Here is a 22,602-nt window from a genome sequence, read left to right on the forward strand (position 1 = left end):
CTACTGATCAATAACAATACACGACTCAAAGGCATCCCTAGGGTAAAGGAACCAAAGAACCTTTTTAACTGTCACAAATAGCTCATTACAAAGACAGAGAAAGGCAGCAAGAACAGACACACTCACACACATGTGCCCTAGGTTAGAAGCAAGACCTAACATTTTATAGACCAACATGGGTTTCAAGGTCCTATTCTCAGCATCAGTGGGACACCAAGTAAGGGTACAGCTCTCAGCTGCAAAGATGTCAGATCTTCATTCATGGCGTTCCGATTGGATTCTCTTTGAACATATGCCCTTGCAAGTGAAATTAATCAATCTCTTTATCACTCTCACTGCATCTGGAGCCATAATCATTACCCAACTGCTGAGAAAGAAATGAAACCACTAATCGCACAGGGAGTAGAGCTTAGTGTTCAGACCAGGAAAGTTTTTATTAAGTTCTAATTTGAAAAGTGATTTTTCATGACGAGCCATATAAGACATATCATGTCCAGGAGGCTGCACTACCAAAGCTGTCAGCCAAGTATCCACCAGCATATTACCAACACGTTAACAACTACAGAACTTATGCTTTCTGTAAATTATTCAGTGATTGACTCTTATGATGAACTCACAATACTCAACATGTAATATTCAAGGTAGGAATATCAGAATCCATCTGCTTCTCTGAACTTAATGTAAATGTTGCTAAGTATCAAACACATTAATGTCTAGTTATTCATAAGTCTTAAGTCTCTCCACCAGCAACTTTAGAAATCCCACTTACAACTGTAACATAAACCCACTGAAATACTGGGCACCTGGGTGGCTCAGTCAGTTAAGTGTCTGACTCTTGATTTCAGCTCAGATCATGATCTTACAGTTTGTGAGTTCAAGCCCTGCATTGGGCTCTGTGCTGACAGTGTGGAGCCTACTTGGGATTCTCTCTCCCCTACTCTCGCTGCCCCTCCCCCCACTCATGGTTGGTCTCTCTCTCTCTCTCTCTGTCTCTCTCTCTCTCTCTCTCAAAATAAATAAATAAACATGGGGAAAAAATCCCAACCTAAACGCAATTAACAAGGTTGTTACTTTTTAAACTTTTAAACACGTCCCACTCTTTCAGAACAGTAAATATAGTTGGGCTTCCCTGGAAACTATAGGCAAGTTCTTGTAAAAAATTGATTTACATTAACTGAAATGGATTGTGCAATTGGCTCACCTTATAAAATTGGAATGTGTTCCCAAAAGAAGAGTTACAGTGTCAAAATACAGTTTTAAAATCATATTTAAGAATTCATAAACATCTTTGCATCATATAATTATATGATAAATAGTAGTTACTTGAAGCATATAATACATGATGTAAAAATACATTAAAACAAAAGTCAGACATTTAACTCCCAAGAGGCTAGAATTATAGAGCACGAGACATAGACTGCAGTATTGATTTTTAAACAGTTTTAAGAAATGGAAAAACAATACCTTTCTCCTTTTCAAACTAGGAACTCTCAACAACATAAGCTAAATACACTAGCCCAAGTTCTGCTATGTCTTAATAGTCTATTCATTTAACTGAGGGTTTTTTTTTCTTAATATGGTTTATTGGTGTTTTAAAGGATATTTGCTCTTATTGATGTGTCTGGCAGAACAAAAGCTCTTGCCATGATACAGTGCTAGGAGTGGCCTTCTGGACCTGAGAGGTAGCAGTAATCATTAAAAGGCTCAGTTTCCTACTATTATATTCCAAGTGAGTTTTAATACTTTTGTTAGGCAAGAGGCTCCTGTCAGGCAAGAAGTACTGCAAATAAACTTTACTGCTGCATTTAGTATCCATAAAGTCCAGAAAATTCTACATAGACCCCTGGTATCATCCATTTTAAATCAGGGAATACCTTAGTAACTTAATAACAAGCTCAATAGCCAGTCATGGCAAGGTACAAGATGTACATAAAGAATCAACTGCATTTCCTTGTACTACCAATAAACAATCTTAAAATGAAATTAAGAAAACTCTATTCAAAATGAATAAAATACTTATGAATAAATTTAAAGGAAATAAAAAGCTTGTAACCTGAAAATTAAAAAATATTACTAGGGTAAATTAAACAAATGGAGGAACACTCCATGTTCATGGATTAGAAAATTCAATATTGTTAAAATGGCAACTCTTTCTAAATGGATCTATAGATTAGGTATAAACCCTATCAAAATTCCAGCAGGCTTTCATGCAGAAGTTGACAAACTGATCTTAAATTGGAAATAGAAATGTAAGAGACTCAGAATACCAAAAGCAATTTTTAAAAGAACAAATTTGGAGGATTTTCACTTTCCAATTTCTGAACTTGTTATAAAGTTATCAAGATAAGCTGCAGTTATCAAGACAGTGTACTGGCATAAGGACAGATGTATAGGGATTAATGGAACAGAGCTCAAAGTCCAGAAATAAACCCTTTTATTTATGGTCAATTGATGTTCACAAAAACACCAACGCAATTCAGTGAGGAAAGTATAGCCTTTCAACAAATGGTGCTGATACAATTGGACAGCCACATGCAATAAAATGAACTTAGATCTTTATACCCACCATACAGAAGAGTAACTTAGAATGTACCATGGGCATAAATATAAGAGCTAAGATTATAAAAATTTTAGAAGAAAATTTAGGAGAAAATCTTTGAGAACCTGAATAAGGCAAAGAGTTTTTAGCTATGGGGCCAAAAGTGCAATCTATAAATGAAAAAAAACTAATAAATTGGACTTCAAAATTCAAAACTTTTGCACTTCAAAGACACCATTAAAAACCAAAAGGGCAAACCTACAGACTGAAAGAAAGCATTTCAAAACACCTGTCCAATAAAGGAGTTGTACCAAAACATAAAAAGAACTTTTGAAACTAACAAGACTATAACCCAATTCTGAAATGCAAAAAGGATTTGATTAGACATTTCACCAAATCAAATATACAAATGGCTAATAAATATATATAAAGACAATACCATTAATCATTAATGAAATTCAAATCAAAACTATAATGAGATTCTATTTCACACCCACAATAATGAATTTACTCAAAAACATAGACAATAACAAATGTTAGCTCAGATATAGAAAAAGAGGAGCCCTCATATATTGCTGGTGGGATTGTAAAAGGCATGGCCACTTTGGAAAATGACTGAAAGAAAGCATTTTCAAAACACCTGTCCAATAAAGGAGTTGTACCCAAACGTAAGAAGAACTTTTGAAACTCACTAACAAGACTATAGATTAGGTATAAACCCTATCAAAATGCAAAAAGGATTTGATTAGGCATTTCACCAAATCAAATATACAAACGGCTAATAAATATATATATAAAGACAATACCATTAATCATTAATGAAATTCAAATCAAAACCATAATGAGGTTCTATTTCATACCCACAATAATGAATTTAATCAAAAATATAGACAATAACAAATGTTAGCTCAGATATGGAAAAAGAGGAGCCCTCATATATTGCTGGTGGGAATGTAAAAGGCATGGCCACTTTGGAAAATGATGTGTCATTTCTTAGAGTTAAGCATCTATTTGCCATACAACTCAACACTTCCTCTCCCAAGAAAAATGAAAATATATGTCCATACCAAGACTTACACACATACATTCATAGCAGCACTATACACAGTAGCAAAAAAGTAGAAATAACCCAAATGTCCATCAACTTGTGAATAAATAAAAAATGTTATATTAATATAATACAATATTATACTATTCACAATACAGAAGACTGAAATATTAATACATGCTTAATATGAATGAAGTTCAAAAACATTATGCTACATGGAAGAAGTCATCCACCAAAGACTACATTCTGTATCATTCCATTTATATGAAATATCCAAAAAAAACCCAAATATAGAGACCAAAAGTAGATCAGCAGTTGCCTAGGGCTGGGGGTGTGAATGGAGATTTATGGTAAACAGATTGTGGTGACGGTTGTGTAACTTGGTAAATGTAGTAAAAATAACTGAAATACATATTTTAAATGGTTAAATTTTTGGTATGTAAATTATACTTTTAAAAATAATCTTTCATGCTAATAAATAGTAGTATGGTAACAGCATAGAATGCTATATAGAAAAGCCTCCACATGGCATAAAACATGTTTATTTGGGTCATCAACCACCAAAATGATAAGCATTTAACATGAAATCTGAGGAAATAGAGAAGGTGGTCGTGTCTTAGGTTCATGGGCCTCTCTATTGAGAACGGCAACACCTCAGCAATTCTAAAAATTTCAAAAGAGGAAAGCCAAAGACCTCTGCATAATGAAAATTCAAGTAATGAAAAAACACTGGCCTAGTTGTAATCCCATACTACCTATGCTATTCAATCTCGTTTGCATCTCAGGTTGTTGTGAGGACAGTATAAGATGAATAAAAGAGAAGGATTATAGTATAATTATTTGGTCACCTTGTTGCCAGATATCAAGGTGTTCTTGCACTCTTGTTTTTGTCTCAATTTGAGGCTTAAGACAGAAGAAGTCAATCAGATAAACCCATGTAAGTTCAAACTTTTGACCTTTTGTAGTAAAGTGTATTCATAACAGTTTTGGTCAAACAGGCCATACATACATTCTTGGCCCTTAAGAAAGCTTTAAGACTGTATTCTTCCTGGTAATTGTTTTGTATAGCATCCCATAGCTCTTGCTTTGAAAACAATAAAATAGAGTTTTATGAATGGACATGTCAGGGAACAATATTTATTGGAGGTCCAATATTTGAAACAACTAAGGTGCACGAATGCCACTAAAAGCAAACAATAAAATGACAATTAGAAAATAAACTTTAAGTGGAGAAAAAGAATATCCAATTACCTCTTGAGTGAAGTGATATTCATTATACCTTCATATCTATATGTTCAAATTAAATTGTGTTCTACATTTCAGAAGAGGGGAGGAAAAGGGCATAAATTCTCAGAGTAGCATCCATTTAATAGCAATGGAAGAGTAGCATTGAATATTTAACATGATTTTGATCATGTAATATTTACTTTGTTGTTGTTTTTTCAATTGATTCCTTTTTTATTATTTAATTTGGTTTTAAGACATTTTATAATTCAGGTGGCAAGAATGAACACTTTTTGTAAAGTGAATTTAATTTTCACAATAAGTGGTGATTACACTGGTTAAGAAGGCAAATGAGGCCAACTGGAGCTGTCCCTTCTTGGAAGAATGGACCGATCCTGGGGGCTTTGGCCCTGAAGAGACCCCTTTGGCTGCTATCAACAGCCCATACCTTATCAACAAGTAATTTATTGGTCGGATTCACATGCTGTCCTAAGGTCTCTGGTTCTGCAACTTTGAGTATAGAAAATGTACTCTGAGGATGTATTATAGAATATGAACTATATTCTACAAATATTTTCTCATTTATTCCCCATTTACTGGTGAGAAAGCAAAGGCATAAAGTTGAGGTCACCCACACCTTGGCTTAGCACCCAATCTGACTATGGTGTCCATGTTCTGGACCATGCCATCAGCCTGCCTAGTATGTACTGTGGGCATCTTTCTTATTTACAGGTTTGCTACAAATATGGCTAAGTAATTAAACTTCAAAATGGTTTTATAAAAAAAAGATTTAAAATGCAGGCACTCCTTTTCAACACAGTGCATATACTTAGCAACAAAAATCGTTGAACAGCTGCATTCAATTAAAAAATTATTAACCCTGTGGAAAAATACACACACACACACACAAAAATATATCCATATGCTATTCTTATCATTTCTTATGTTACTTTTGCAGTAAAGTGTATTCATGAATGAAATCCACCATTGGGTGATAAAACTACTTATTTCCACATTAGCTTATTATTTTCCTCTTTGGGGGAGAAAATGATCAATGTAAGGGGATAATAATATCACAGACTCCCTACATGAACTACTGTTTGGTTACTATAGTAACTCCAAAGAAGAAAAGAAATAAAAGAATGAGATGGTTAATTCATATTCATACTTTGCTATGAAAATAAGCCTCAAAAGTACATAGCATTAATGAGAGTAGTGAACATGAATGGTGTTAAATGTATTCCTTTTTTAAAAATTTTTTATTTCAGGGTAGTTTATATACATATTACATTAGTTTCAGGTATACAACATAGTGATTTGACAAGTTTCTACATTATGCTATGCTCATTGCAAGTGCAGCTGCCACGACCCAGCAAGTTCACTACTAGGAATTTATCCAAAGGATACACAAATGCTGATTTGAAGGGGCACATACACCCCAATGTTTTTAGCAGCACTATCAACAATAGCCAAATTATGGGAAAAGCCCAGATGTCCATCAACTGATGAATGGATTAAGAAAGTGTGGTTTATATATACAATGGAATACTACTTGGCAATAAAAATAAATGTATACCTTTTGAGTTATTTCTCTGGGTCTCTGAGTCTGCACCACAGATGTCATATGTGGCTATAAAGTTCAGAGAACTTCACTGATATACCAAATACTTGTATGAATTGAGTAAATCTATAATCAACTTACAAAAAGACAGGCATTTTTTTCTTATTTATTTCCAATCAAGATTTACTGTGCTTCTTTCAACAATAGCCAAATTATGGAAAGAGCCTAAATGTCCATCAACTGAAGAGTGGATAAAAAAAAAATTGTGGTTTATATACACAATGGAGTACTACATGGCAATGAGAAAGAATGAAATATGGCCCTTTGTAGCAACATGGATGGAACTGGAGAGTGTGATGCTAAGTGAAATAAGCCATACAGAAAAAGACAGATACCATATGGTTTCACTCTTATGTGGATCCTGAGAAACTTAACAGAAACCCATGGGGGAAGGGAAGGAGAAAAAAAAGAGGTTAGAGTGGAAGACAGCCAAAGCATAAGAGACTCTTAAAAACTGAGAACAAACTGAGGGTTGTTGGGGGGTGGGAGGGAGGGGAGGCTGGGTGATGGGTATTGAGGAGGGCACCTTTTGGGATGAGCACTGGGTGTTGTATGGAAACCAATTTGACAATAAACTTCATATATTGAAAAATAAATGAATAAATAAACATTATTTATTTTATTAAAAAAAAAAGATTTACTGTGCTTTATGGTACCTCAGGAGATAAGCATGAAGCTCTTTATAAAATAAACTTCTAGGGGCACCTGGGTGGCTCAGTCAGTTAAGCATGCAACTTCAGCTCAGGTCATGATCTCATGGTTCGTGAGTTCAAATCCCATGTTGGGCTCTGTGCTGACAGCTTGGAACCTGGAGCTTGCTTCAGATTCTTTGTCTCCCTCTCTCTCTGCCCCTCCCCAACTTGTGCTCTCCCTCCCTCCCCCCCCCCTCAAAATAGTAAAAATATTTTAGAAAATAAGCTTTTAAAGTGGCTTCATGAATTCACAATACTGTCTTTTAGCCTTTAACTCATGTTTCAATCCCACTTTGACAGGCCTCAGTTATTTTCATTTTTATTTTTGTATTTATTTGCATAGCTAAGAATAATTCAAATGTATGTTCAATATCAAAATTCTTCCATGGAAGAAAAAGTTGAAGGGAGATATTTCCAGGTGGCCATAAAGGAGCTTTCCATTGATAATCTGACCTCCAGAGAGAAACTGTGCCCAAATTCATCACCAGTCCAATAGCTCAGTCCAACTCAAATCATACAAAGCCAATGAACATTTAAATTAATTTTTTTAAAAATTTAACCTAGGCACAGTTTGGGTGGCCAGTTAACTTTATAAAGAGCCAGATTTGGTAACACATGCTCAAAGAGAATAACTGAGTCAATCACCACAGAAAAATTAACATTTCAACATCCTTTCCATTCTGAAATAATTAGCCTATAGTAAAATTGGCAGAAAAGTAAGTGAGAAGACTTCCCATTAACCCAGGGAACATGACACACATATATATTTTCACTCTTCTGATACCCCACTGAAATGACAGTAAAGGCATTAAAAGGTATAACTCGATAAGGGTCAAAAACATGGAGTAAGAGGTGGAGAACAACTAGCAATAAATTTGGAGCTTGGAGAGCAGATAGAGGAGCAGTAGGCACCTTGACTGTAATGGAAGCTGAAGATTAGGCGCTTACATAAGAGTTATGGGCATAACATCAAAAAAAGCCAATTTATACTTGCAGAACACTGGGAAGACTTGGGACCTAGGGGCACCAGAAAGGAGTAAGGCTTGTGGCTTCAAATGGGGAATAATTAAAAGTTGATAAATAGAATTAATTAGCCTCCCCCCATATGCCTCTCTCTATTCCTTCCTCAATCTCTGGAGGAAAACAGAGGCATACAACATGGAAGACAATGATGAGGTATGCTACTCAAAACAGAGGAACTTAAGCAAAATGTTGAGGACTCAGTGTTGAGCCACTTCTGCCAAGACTTCTGCCCTGGTCATTTTAGTAGTCTAGTATAGGCAGTCCAGAAGGGGTTCAGTTCAGGAGATGAAGGTATGATGGTTATTTTTATGTGTCAACTTGGTTGGACCACAGGATGCCCAGATATTTAAACACCATTTACTGGTGTATCTGTGTAGGTGCTTCCTGAGGAGGTTAGCATTTGAACCAGTAAACTGAGTAAAGCAGACTTTCCTCCCCAATTTTGGCAGGGACTGTCCAATCCACTGAGTGCCTAAACAGAATAAAAAGACAGAGGAAGGAAAAAGTCACTCTGCCAGACATCTTGAGCTGAGACATTACTCTTCTCCTGCCTTTGAACTGGTTCTTATACCACTTGCCCCCCTGCTCTCAGGCTTTGGGCTTGAACTGAAACTATAGCACTGGTTTTCTGGGGACTCAGGTGGCAGGTCATGAGACTTCTTAGTCTCCATAATCACCTGAGCCAATTCCTTGTAACAGAGAGACAGACAGATAATACACAATCTCTCTTCCTCTCTCTCTCTCTTCTCTCTCTCTTCATGCACGCAAATGCACACACACACCATACACACACACACACACAGACACACACACACACACACACACACACACACACACACACACACACTCTGTTTCTCTGGAGAACCCTGAATAATCCAGACATTAAATAGTCCCTGTGATGAAGACTGCTAATCTTGACAAAATCTATTTTCTCTGCTTACATGGCTGCCAAACCACAGGCTACATTTTCCATCTTCCCTTGTGGCTACACATGACCATGAAACTACATTCTCACCAAGAGAATATGAACAGAGGTGGTGATGTATCTTGGCAAATTTAAAACATATCTGCAAATGATTGGACAATCTTCTCATCAAAAGATGGAACCTAAGCTCCCTCCTTAGAGACTCTCTTGCAACCAACAGAGTACAGCAAAAGTGACTGCATGACTCCTGGGCTAGCTTAGAAAAAGCTACACAACTCCTATTTCTCTTTCGAAGTTTGCTCTAGGGGTCCTTAGCTTCATGTAAGAAGTCTGGCTACTCAGAAGCCTCAGTATGGAGAGACCAAGCACCCAGACCACATAGAGAAAGAGAAAGAAATACTTACAGGCCCAGCTGTAACAACCCCAGCTGTTTGAGACTTCCCAGCCTGGGTGTCAGCTATGTGAGTGAGAAGGCCTTCCACATGACTCAGCCCCTACCACCATCTGACTGCAATAGCATAAGAGACCACAAGTGAGAACACCTTGCTGGACCATCAGCCCCGGGAGCCGACTTGATGACTGTTAATGTTTGAAACCACTATTTTCGATTCAAAAGAGAGGAATTTAAATGAAATGTTGGAGTAGGCTGCTGCATAGAACAAAAGAAATGAAACACATATGGGACTTCTATGCCACTTGTTGAAATCCCTTGTTTGAGACTTAAGCTTTGTGCCCTTTTGATCAACTAGAACATAGAAATGCCTGTGATCTGTCCTGGATGGGCAGAAAGGGATAATATCCTTCCACAAGACTGAAAAAAAAACCCACATGGCTGAAGGACCACATGTTGCAGATCAATCTGGACCACTAACTTTATGAGACCTTCATGTAACAGACATAGGAAGTTCTGTCATTCTTAACTCACTGTATCTGGGAGTATCTTTGTTATGGCAGCTTAGCCTTCTTCTTAAATAATACCCATATTAAGTCCCAGAGTAAAACCCTTTAGGATTGAGGGATATAGCCTTCTGAGGAACCCATTCTTCAATAAAAAAGTCAACTCATCACTCACAAAAGCCTGACAAGGAAGCCCAAGCTGAATCAAGTACACAGAATGTCCCATCAGTTTTTAGTGCTTTACTCTTGGGAAACACTAAGGAGATAGACAATAATCAATAGACATTAAAAGAAAGCTCCCCCACATCAGAGGCCATGATCAAACAAACACATGCATAAAAGAGAAACTTAGAGGAAGCCTAAATAGAACAGAAAATGAAAGGGAAAAAATTAAATTATTATTAACATCTTCTAAATTAAAAGACACTATGTTTATGAAACAAGATGCGCTAGAAATATAATCAGAGAAGTAAGAGGTATTAAAATTTTTTAAATGTGATACTGAAATAAAAAAGTATTCAAAGGAAAGGCTGAAAGATTAAGTAGAATAAATATTTCAAGTGATGGATATTGAGGAGGGCACTTGTTGGGATGAGCACTGGGTGTTGTATCAAAATCAATTTGACAATAAATTATATTAAAAAAAGAAAAAAAAGAAAAATTAAAAATAGAATTATAATATGACCCAGTAATTCCACTACTGAGTATTTACCCAAAGGAAACAAATACACCAATTCAAAAAGAAAAGAAAAGAAATTAAAATAAAAACACAAACAAAAAGAAAGCAAAAGAAAAAGTGGGGGAAATATCTGAATATTGAAGATCAGCTAGAGAGCTGAAATATCTAAGGAGTTTAGGGGGGAGGAAAACACATACAAAATAAACATGAGCATGTTAATTAGAATATCTTCCTAATATTCAGCACAATAAGAAGAAAATACCCAAAAGCACAAGATCCATGAAATTTCAGAACTTCCTGCATAAAAAGAAGATTCCAGGAAGAGGAAAACAAACAGGTAATGTACAAAGAGATGAGAACAGAATGACATCAAACTTCTTAGTAACAACACTGGAAGCCAGAATACAGTGAGGCAAAGCCTTCTGAAGGAAAAGTGCTTTTTAACCTTGAACTCCACACCCAAGTTATCAGCCACGTACATGCCAACTACAGAAGCCCTTTCAGACATAAAAAGTTACTTCAGATGTACACTATTTCAGGAGTTTTACAAGGTAAGTTTGGCAGTTCTAGAAAATAAAGCAGTAAAGGCAAAGAAGAGAAACACAACAGGGACCACGGGGTTCCAGATGAGAAAATGAAGGAACATTCCAAAGAAAACAACTGTGGAAAGATGTGGGAAAATACCCCAAAGAAAAAATATGTTCACGGATTTAAATATTTTGATCTCCCCATTTTAGAGTGGGGTCATAAGGAAGGAAAGTGGTAATTAGATGACAGATAACATCCTCAACTAACATAACAGAAAGTCAGTAGGAAATACCTAGTATGTATAAACCAAGAATTGTCAATAATGAGCATATTACTTAGAAATATGGAGATGAACATCAGAGTAAACAGAAAAAAGAGTTGTAAGTGGCTACCTCAGTGAAAATGAATTGGGAGGTGGCATGCAACTGTAATACATCATCATAAGAATTAGAGCAACAGCTAAATTTCTAACTATACACCTGCACCCTTTCATAAAAAAGTATCTTCAAAATCTTTACCAGAGATGATCAGAAAGGGTCCTGGAGCCAGGCAACAAGGAAATATAGATCATTTATTTTCATAGTTAACTGATTCATAAGTTTGACTCTGGTTTTTATTAGTTTTACATTCTCTCCTCAATATTTATTTCAAGTTTGATAATAACAGCCTCATCACTTTTCAACCTTCTCAAATACACATATAACACACACAAACCCCAACGACAGTTCCACTCATTCTGCAAGTACTTAATGTGCTGGGAATATTTCATGCAACAGTTATTTATGTTCTATGTACCTGGAATATATCCATGAATAAAATTGGCAAATTCCCTGTCCTCAGGGAGCATACATTATAGTGTTATTTAGGGGGGGGGAAAAGCAGAATAATTTATTTTATATTATTTAAATAACAGAGACTTTTTCTGACTCACTGGAAACATTGCAAAATTAGTACCTGTGGTCTCCAAAGAAAAGTAATTAGAATTTTTAGCAGTGAGTCCCATTCCATATATGTCTATGCCTTTTGATAGCACAGAAATCACACCACTGAGAGTATATTATGCACATATCTGTAAGACAAATTGATATCCATAGAAGTAATTAAAACGATTTCAATTTAATCAAACTCCCAAAAGAAATATTTCATGGACATAGTCAAAAAATTAGCTTTCTCCTAAGAACATTTTATTTTCCCTAGGATTCCTAAACTTTAAAAAAACATACATATGTAACTTTTTTCTTAAAATGCTTTCAACACTGAAAACATTATTTCTTAAGGTATAATTATATATTACCCTGTGTAAGATCTTTTCTCCTTATACAATATCATTTTCATAGTCCTTTTTTGTTTTCCCAGAAAGACTAATTCCAATTTATCTACTTAGTTCTTAGAATGTGATCCATTATCCTCACCCTTTTCGTTTACTGGGAAGGAGCTACTAAAACTAAGGGTCTGTCGTATAGAAAGTTTTAGACCTAAAAAGTTAGTAAAATTACTTTTGACGATTTATCACTAAAATATATTTAGCTGTCAAACCAACTTCCCCTTTTGTGTGTATTTAAGGAACAAAAGTATGCAAAAGTTGGATACTGTAAACATTAAATGATTATATAATAATGATAAAAATAAGAGCTAACATTTATTGAGTAGGTACATGATACACAGGTATTTCAATATATAGTTTTACCTAATGTTCAGAATAGCCCCATGAAGTATTTTATTATCCTCATTTTTGAATGGATAAGTAGAGTTGAGAGAAGTTAAAGAACTTTCTCCTCTTTATATACTTAGGATTTGAATGTGGGTCTGCCTGTGTCGAAAGCTCTAGCTCTTTCTACTAGACTCAAAAGATCTCTTAGGATGACTTAAGGCTAGTAAAAGAGCTTCTCACAAAGAGACAAAGGTGGCTTTTTTTTTTTTTTCTCCTTTCATGCATTATGATTCATAGCAAAACTTGTTTTTCCAGTCTTTTTATAAACTCACTTGTAAAACATCATTTGGAGCGATCTGGAACTAGATTGTGGTGATATCTTCACCAACTGTGAATATACTAAATGCCATTGAATCGTAAACTTAAAAATGGTTACAACGGTAAAAGTTCATATTATGTGTATGTTACCACTACAATTTTTAATGTGATTTGGCCCAAAGGAAGCACAGGTGTATCCTCCACATAAATGGGATCACAAATTTCAAAGCCACCTCTTCATTTCTAAGGCTATACATTTAAATTCTACCTCTTTGCTAGTGACTTCCAAATTTATGTCTTTGGCACAGACCTTTCTCCTGAATTCAGACCCATACATCCCACTTCCTGGTCAGCATCTTCCATGAATTTCTAACAGGTTAAAAAATGTAACATGTCCAATGCCAAGTCGCTAATGGTCCCTCCATGCAAGCCTGTCTCGTCTAGCTGTTAAGGGCAAAGTCTCAGTGCCACCATTGAATCTCTTCCTTCCCCGCCCCCTCACATAAGTAAGTCATGATGCTTTACCTTAAATCAATGTTTCTCAACCTGGGCACTATTGACTCTTGGGGGCCTGGTAATTGTGGTAGAGGCCATCCTGTGTCTTCTACCCACAGATATCAGTAGCTCACCCCAGTTGTGACAAACAGAAAAAAACCCTGCTGGGCAAAATCACCTAAGTTAAAAAGGATGGCCTTAAATATGACCAAAATTCAATCTGTTCTTACCACCTTCACTGCCATGACTCTAGATCAAGCTAGTAGCATTATTCTTCACTACTTTTGAAGAAGCCTCCTAACTGACCTCCCTGCTTCCACCATTCTCAATTGACCACTCACAATGACATATTAAAATCTTATTAAAATGAAGTCAGATCATGTCACCACTCTCTCAAAACTCCCCAGTGTCTTTCTTTCTCACCCATAGTAAAACAAATTGTATATGACTATGAGGACACACCTTATTTGGGTCCCGTTCTATCTCTAACCCCATGCTCGCTCTGTTCCAGCATGCTGGCCTCTTTTCAGGTCTCCAAACATGCCACATATGGTCCTGCCTCAGGGCCTTTTGCCTTTGCTGTTTCCTTCATCTGGAAAATTCTTCACCCAATATCCCCATGGCTAACTGCCTTCTTCCTTTAGGTCTTTATTCAAATTTGCCTCCTGAGGCACCTGGATGGCTCACTTGGTTAAGTGTCCGACGTTGACTCAGGTCATAATCTCGTGGTTCACAAGTTCGAGCCCCACGTTAGGCTCTGTGCTGACAGCTCAGGGCCTGGAGCATGCTCCAGATTCTGTTTCTCCCTCTCTCTCTCTCTCTGACCCTCCCCTGCTCATGCTATGCCTCTTTCTGTCTCTCAATAATAAATAAATGTTAAACTTTTTTTAAAAAAATTCGCCTCCTTGGTGAGGCATCCCACAGCCTACATGTTAACAATATCTGCCTCTCACCTATCATTGTATATCTCTCTTCCTTGCCTTCTCTTTCCTTCTAAACACTTACCACCATCTAATGTACTTTTTATTTAACTTCTTGATCATGTTCATTACCCCATTTCTTTGCCTGTTTTATTCTCAATTTATCTCATGTGCTTGTAACAGTACCTGTCACACAATAAGGACTTGACAAGTGTTAGTGGAATCAATGAACCTCTTAGAACCAATACTGAGAAATTCTTTGAAACCACTCACTATTATGGCTTCAGAAACCATGATCTGTCCATCCTTACAAACCATGCAGACATGAATAGTTATATATTTACTTAAAACAACAAGTAACATCACTCCCTATCTGGTACTCTCTCAGACACAATCCTTCCTTGGCATGAATGGCAGATTGCTTGACACTAAATATAGATCAGAGGATCTCATCACAGTGATGACAGACATTCAACAGCCCTGCCAGATCAATGACCCCCACAGCCTACAGCTCACCAGACTTTCTCAGTACAGAAATCCTTAGCAACATAACATACCACTCATTATTCATCAATCCATTGTTTATCCAAAGCCAGGAATCACTTAGAAATGCCTCCAATTCAGATAAGGTTGACTATCAGCTAATTCATGGACTCAAGGGAAAACAACAGACACCAACAAAAATCTTAAATTGTGGATCCTACAATCAAAACCCAGAGAACAGTTTCTAGGTTTCTAAGTATATTTGTCTGGGTCTCCTGGGGAAAGCTGTTCAAATTTCAGAATACACTGGACCTGGTTGTCAGATTTGATAACATACTCCCAAAACACAACTGATGTCACCTGCAATACATGTCTTTTAAAACCAAATTGAAATATAATACACTCACATATAAGTAGATTAACAGATTCTAAGATGTTGAAGTTGCCTTTGAAGGTAATGACCCAGAATTGCTCTAGTGTACAATGACTCCTCAAGATGATGTATTGTTTACCTTTAAAATAATGTTGCATTCGTATAACTATAATTTATAGTAGCAAAACACTAAAAACTGCTGAAATGCCAGGCAAGCATTAATAAACATACTATTAAATAAAAACACAAAAGAATACTATGTAACCATTAAAAGATGAAACTGACCCATGTGCACTATTATGTAATGTTCATCAAGACATCATGTGATAAAATCAAGCTGCAAAAAAAGGGTACATGGTATGATTCTGATTGTAGGAAGCAAAATGTGTGTGCGTATGTACATATATGTATGTATGAGTTAAATATTTTCAGAACCACATTGTCCACCTTTCTCTACTCTGCTCCCTGCCCAGGAGGCCGGTCTGTATGATAAATCAGTGGAGTCCCTTGCCTCATGACTTCTGGTTGGATTCAAGCAATGAGAGCCCTGGCAGGAGATGTGAGGGCAAGGGCCCTTCATTCCCCTGGCCCCTTTCCTACTCCTCTCTGCAGGCTGGTTATATCCCTCTGAAGGTCACAGCATCTTTTGGGTATCCTCTCCATGAAGTTTTCTCTCCAGATTCCAGAAACCACTTCCTTTCTTTGCCTCTGCAGATCTAGAAGTCATAAAGACTGACACTAGCTCACAGGCACTCCACAATTCCTTGTCGCTGTTCTTAAACAGTGTTCACACTTTCCCACTTTTGCAAACAGTCCTTTTATTAAACTCCTCCCAATGACCTTCTGTGCATGTACTTTTCCTTTTTTGGCAGACCCCTAATAAATAATATTAGTGATACTTTATGTGTATATGTGTGTATCTTATGTGGTTTATATACACAAATATGCATGGAGAGGTACCTACATGCACAAAGAAAATCTTCGAAGGATACATAAGAGATTGGAGAACGGGATACATGGTCTGGACTTTTGCTTTTCATTTTGTAGCTTGTAATTTTTTTCCACTTTTAAAATATCCAGTCATATACAAGTAATAAATTTGTAATTTCTAAGCAAATCCAAATGGGAAGTATATATTTATTACCTCTTTGATGGCACATTAAGGAGGGAAAGAAGTAATTAATACCAGGGAAAATGAGACTGATGACAGAGATGTTCATTTGAACAGCGCAATGTATCTTAGTGGAAGGATTCTATCTCTGAAACTGAAGTTTGACAGTTATCAAAGAATTCATCCACTGCAGCGAGGGTCTGTACCACCTTATTCCAATGACCTGCTTTTAGAAAAGCAGTCTTATTTTTAAAATTTGTTTCCAAATAAGCCCCTTTTCTTCACACATCTCATTTGTGGTTCAGATTTGCTACTTTCTATCTTAATTGCACTTTTTTGAGAACTTCAGACAGAGTAGAGTCACATGAGTGTGCTCATTTAGATTTGATAAATATGTTTAGCGTTTTGTGATTAGAACAAAATAGCCCCTTTCACAGAATTGCAAGACTGACTTTTAGACCTAGTTCCAAAGCTTACTAAAACCACTCTGAGATAAAAAATACAAATCACTAATGTGGTACTAGAGCCCACAATTAAATTAATTTATAGGGGCTTTAGTGCAATTAAATTTCCTCCAGACTATCTCTAGTGGCACTAGGTTTTTTTACTTAATATACTTTAAAGCATAATTTACCTTAATTTTTGCAAAATCATTTAAATACTACAAATATCACTTTTGTACATATTTCCATGGTGACACAATACATTTGCAGTCTATTTAATTTACGACTGATGAGACTAAAATGAAAATTCTTCAAGGGCCATACATCTTCTATAACATCACATTTTCCTATTCCAAGATATTAAGCATAAAAGTTATCTGTATTTGCAAGAATGGACTCTGGAAACAGTAATAAATATTTTAAATGATCTGATTTTGAAACTTCAAGAAAATTAAAATCTAGAGCAAAGAGACACATCAGTGATACAAAGAGCCAAGACGTTTAGGGTTCATCATTTAAGATAATAAAACATAAGCATTTAAAATTAAATTTAACAGATCTTTTCTACACTCAAATTAAAGAAATTATTAGAAAAGAACATGACTTATACACAAGCCTCCAAATCTCAATTCAACTTATTCATATACTTGTGTACAAGGTATCTGGGGATCTCAAAATACATTAAGGAGACTTTGGAGTCACAGCTAATGAGCAAAGTTGTTAGGACAATTCTTCATGCTCCCAAATTTAGATATACAGGATCTATGCTACAAAATATTTAATAATAAACAGCTAACTAGTCTGTTAGCTAAAGGAAGAAACATACAGAACTGGTCCAAAGCATTTGTAGCTAAGGCTATCAGCTAAATTCAGTAGTCAATTTTGCTACACATGTGCAGCACAGTGATATATGTGACAAAGGAGAAGCAGATGTAACTATGGAAATCATAACTTTAATTGACAACAACATGAAAATTCAGAAGGATAACAAGGATCATGGGTAGAGGTGACAATTATGCAGAAATAAAAATTAAATGTAAGCTTTATTGTAAAAAAGAAGAGTCTTTTTTTCCTCTCTGAATATTCTCTACTACTCCACAAATAAGAACAAGAATGGAAGAATAGTCTTCTCATTAATGAAAATGGGACAAAGGAACAGCCAGAACATTCCTACCTGGTTTCCAGATGAACTGATTATCCTTTTTGCCTTCCAAATGAGCTGCATGGGACAGCAAGAGAGAAAGTAATAGAAACAGCTTCCTCATGCTCCTCCATAACCAGCAAGTGACAGCCAGATTACCCTTTGAAAACATTCTTCAGATTTTCAGCCTCTTGACCTTCCTATTCCTAAAAACAAAATTTTTTAAAGGAAAAAAAAGAAAGAAAACCAGATAAGTTTCTTCTTTACAGAAATTATAAAGACTCACATTGACTGCTAGAACCTTTATCATGATGATACTACAAATTCCCCATTACCATAAAGAGAGTGCATATAATATCAACATTTTAAGATCAAAGGTTAATTAGCCATGCTTTCAATCCTTACCCATTGAAGAGACTATCAATTCTAGCGACTCCATGGTCCCCTTATCAGTCGACTTTTGTGAGAGGAGGGTTGGCAGATACCTGGTCTACTCTCTCCTTCAACTTAGCCAAACTCCTTGAGGAGCTCACAATTTGGGAAGAAACATGCACACACATCAAAGTCCAAAATAGGGCAAAGAATACTCTAACAGTAGTATTAAGAAAGTGAAATGGAGAAATTGAGGGGGAGGCAATTAGAACATCTGTGCTGAGAAAAAAAGAGGAAAGTCTCATACAAGGTAATGTCTGAGAGGAGCCTTAGGAAAACAAGGTTTTCCTAAGTTTGAGGGAGCCAGGGGGTGCATTTCTGGCTGTGAGAACTAGGTGCTGACATGCATTTTGTGTTTAGGGGATGGTGAGTGGGCCGGTGGCTGCTGTGAAGGATGAAAAGGGGAGGGAGGAATGGACAGAGAGGAGATTTAGAACACAGGTTGGGGAGCAAATTATGAAGAGCCTTGGATGTCATGTGAGTGATTTGGGACTCATTCTATAAATAATAACAATAAGAATTATAGGCAAGGGAATGACTTTTAAACAATTGACACCAGTGTGCACAACACATTCATGGTGGATGAGGCCAGTTAGGAAACTAGCAAATAGTCCAGGCAAGAACTGACAAATGAAAGGATCCAGGTAAATGTCAAATGCAGTACAGAGGCCAGATTCAGTTACCAAATGGATGGAATATGAGAGAGAAAAAATAAAAAAGACAGCAAGACTGCCAACTTACATGATCAAACAGATGGGACCTCTTTACCAAAGGAGGAATGGTAAAGAGGGGCATGTTTGAAAAGGAAGATAAGAAGAGTTTCCTCCCAGCAATATTAAGTCTGATGTGCCTACAGGATATCCAGGTAGCTTCCCAAAGGATAATAAGTCTACCTGGAGGTAAGGAGATTAGAGATCATGGGCCACAGTTCATGTAATAGGAAAATGTATTAAGAAACATGGGTGGAGGGGGGGAATAAAAAGATTGAACAGTAAAAGGATATCAAGGTAGAAGTATTGTCCCTACACATTTACCCACATAGTGGCTAAGAGTGAGGAACAAATCTGACTATGAGCTTCCCAGTGACCAAAGAAAGGAAGTAGCTATTAATGTCCTCATGTATGTAGGAGAAAATTATATCTTCTTTTTTATTATTGTTTCAGGAGAAGCCACTAGTCTACTTTCAGGCACTCATGGAATTTACCCTAGGAGTCCTCATAAATACAGACGCTGTGCTGAGCAATGTGCTGAACACAACACTTCATCAAATATAAGAAACATGGCAAACCATGTTTCGTGGCACTCCAGGCACATTCCAAGAGTATAATGGAAAAGTACAAAATCAGTAAAAAAGATTCTACAAAGGATCAAGCAATGAAGTTCAAGTACACAGCTCTCTGACGGCTGGCCTGGATCCAGGGATGAAGAGAGTACATGGATGGATAAGCAACCAAAACCTTTTCTTCAAATTTCTGTATCACATACCAATATTGAGACTCATCAAAGTGGAGTCATCTGGCTGAAATAAAACAGAGCTCTCTTGCTTCACTGCCCCCAAGACTGGCCTGGTAAACTATCTCATGGAACTTTTGTGGCATTGCTGGACATGATTCAAACACCTCAAGCCCAGAGAACTGAACTGGTCATACTTCTTTGTAGCAAACATCCAAGAGTATGATTTGCTACAACTATGCTTTTGCTATAGGCTGGGCAGCATGGATATTAATTTTAGCTTATTCCAAGGATAAAACTTGTAATGAAAATGATCTGTGTAGTTAATCCTAAGCTATTATTATTACTATTAAAGTAATTTGCCATCAGGACCAGCTCTCTACAAAGATAACTTCTTTTATGCAGGAAATCACCAGGGTAAAGGAGAGGACTTTGTTCATCCTCATCATTAAGAGACACATATCCAGCATATCTAAAAATATATTCAAATCATTAATATGTAAACTAAAGAGAAGGAAGACCCAAACCATATTTGCTATACTCCAAATGGCTGTAGGTGGAAAGCCACAAAAGACTTAAAAGAGTTAAGAGTTCCAGTGATCTGGAATGATTAGTCAAAAAGTAATATTTAAACATCTTGAATTTGTATCAATCTTTGTATTTAATTCAAAATAAAACAATAACAAAATCACCACAATTCCCTGAGTAGAGGCCGCTATGAGCCCTGATCTCATTTTAGGCTTTCTTATCATTCCAGAACCCTGTGCTGACTCTGCAAAGGGACCCAATGTCTTGAAGCTTCCTTTTGTGTTCATCTAAGCCAGTGGCAGATCCCTGAGCAGAGTGGCTTGGGAACCTCATAGCCACTCATGTATGTACAGTCACCACATCTTCTGGCTGTCACTAACAGGAAGAGTGCCAGTAGAAACCTTAGGCTGATCTTGACCAAACAAACAAACAAAAAAACAAAAAAACAAAATCTGAAATACAGATCTTAGAGAATGAACAAAAGCATTTCAATCTGGGATACCACAGCAATCTTACTCCTGGGAATACCTACACATTTTAGTATCAGTATTATCTATGATCCTATACGTCATTACCTCCCTTTCCCCAAGAAGCTGAGGGAGAAATGGTGGGAAACTAGGTTTGGTGAAGCTTCCACCACTTGCCACGCTCCATGCTTTAGATGTATAAGTAAAATGAGAATCTCTGCTGGGTTGATGGACAGCACAGGATGGAATGTGACCCCAGGTTTGTCTTACTCCACTAAACTGTGTTTCCTCTCTTTCCTCCAAATGTCTGAAAGTTTACTCAATTATTCCTTCAAAGACACTGGGAGTCATTCTTGTATTCATTACATGAAAAGCCACACAAGTATTCACAATAAAAAAAGAGGGGAAACAAGAAACAATTAGAGATTCCACTCCTCTATTTGTACAACATAAATAGATGTTGTACAAATGCTGTAACTACAATAAAAATATATATTATGCAGGAAGCATGTGCTACCCACGATGGCATAAATAATTTACATCACAACCATCGTTCAGTTTCCAAATCAACTTATTTGCTATATATCTTAGCATCCAAAATATATTTGTAAGGTTAGCTTTAAATTGATGAATACTAAGAGAACTAAAAAAACACTATCCTTTTTGCCTCTGTTTTCTAACCATTTGAAGGCAATTCGAACTATGAAAAATGCGTCTTATGTTTTACACGCATTTCATTTCCCTTTAAATGTATTCTTATCATTGAAGTCCTTGAATATTTAAAAGGCACAAAACTTAATAAAATAAAATAAAATAAAATAAAATAAAATAAAATAAAATAAAATAAAAGCTGTTCCAATTTGCTTTCAACCTGCAGGAACAGCAGTGAAAGGGAGGGAAGCAAACTTGAGCACGCATATCCCCATAGTGCCATCTCATGGCAATTTGTGGACAAGATGGCTCGATAAAGATGGCTGAGTAACAGGGGCTGGAGGAGAGGACACCCAAGTTGAGACCCACCCAACTGACTGGCACAGCTGATTCAGCTGATGGCCACTCCAGATAGATGCCTATTACAAGTGATTGTTAACTAAATACCACTGGAGAGACCACAGGAGCATTTGCTTTTTCTCAGCTATCTGCCTGATTTCTGATTGCAATATTGTGAATTCCATTTCATCTTTCATAATCTGTTGTATATAGAATATTGACCTAAATACTCTAACTCTCACCAAAGCCCTGCTATGTAGTTATTCCTATTTTCTCTCATTTCAGAGACGAGGCATGGAGAGTTAAGTGACAAGCCCAAGGTCACAGAGGTGGTAAGTCATTTGCAAGTGATCTCAGTGGCCTTCCTCTGAAACAAGAGGGAGTAACATTGTAACCCTGTATCAATGCAAGCAATTTTTTATAACCCTGAAAATGGAGATCCTTTATAGCCCTATGTAGGGTCTCTCAGCAGCTTATACATGGCAATTTACATATCATTTCACTCAATCCTCACATAATATTATGAGCAATTATTCCTATTTTTCAGATATAAAAGAGACTGATCATTAAGGATGTTAAATAATTATTCCAAGGTTACCTCAGCCAGAAAATGTCAAAGCTG

General features: G+C 36.5%; 1 protein-coding gene across 1 annotated transcript in view; it reads right to left on the reverse strand.

The window, feature by feature from the left end:
* Positions 1 to 22,602, reverse strand: part of THSD7B (thrombospondin type 1 domain containing 7B) — an 860,293-nt gene that overhangs the window by 721,382 nt on the left and 116,309 nt on the right. The window contains exon 2 of the mRNA XM_060626021.3: positions 18,145 to 18,317. Coding sequence (XP_060482004.3) covers positions 18,145 to 18,283 — 139 coding nt within the window. The 5' untranslated portion in view covers positions 18,284 to 18,317. The remainder of the gene's footprint in view (positions 1 to 18,144; positions 18,318 to 22,602) is intronic.

This window comes from Panthera onca, chromosome C1 (genome assembly GCF_046562875.1).
Source record: "Panthera onca isolate mPanOnc1 chromosome C1, mPanOnc1 haplotype 2, whole genome shotgun sequence".
NCBI classification, from domain to species: domain Eukaryota; kingdom Metazoa; phylum Chordata; class Mammalia; order Carnivora; family Felidae; genus Panthera; species Panthera onca.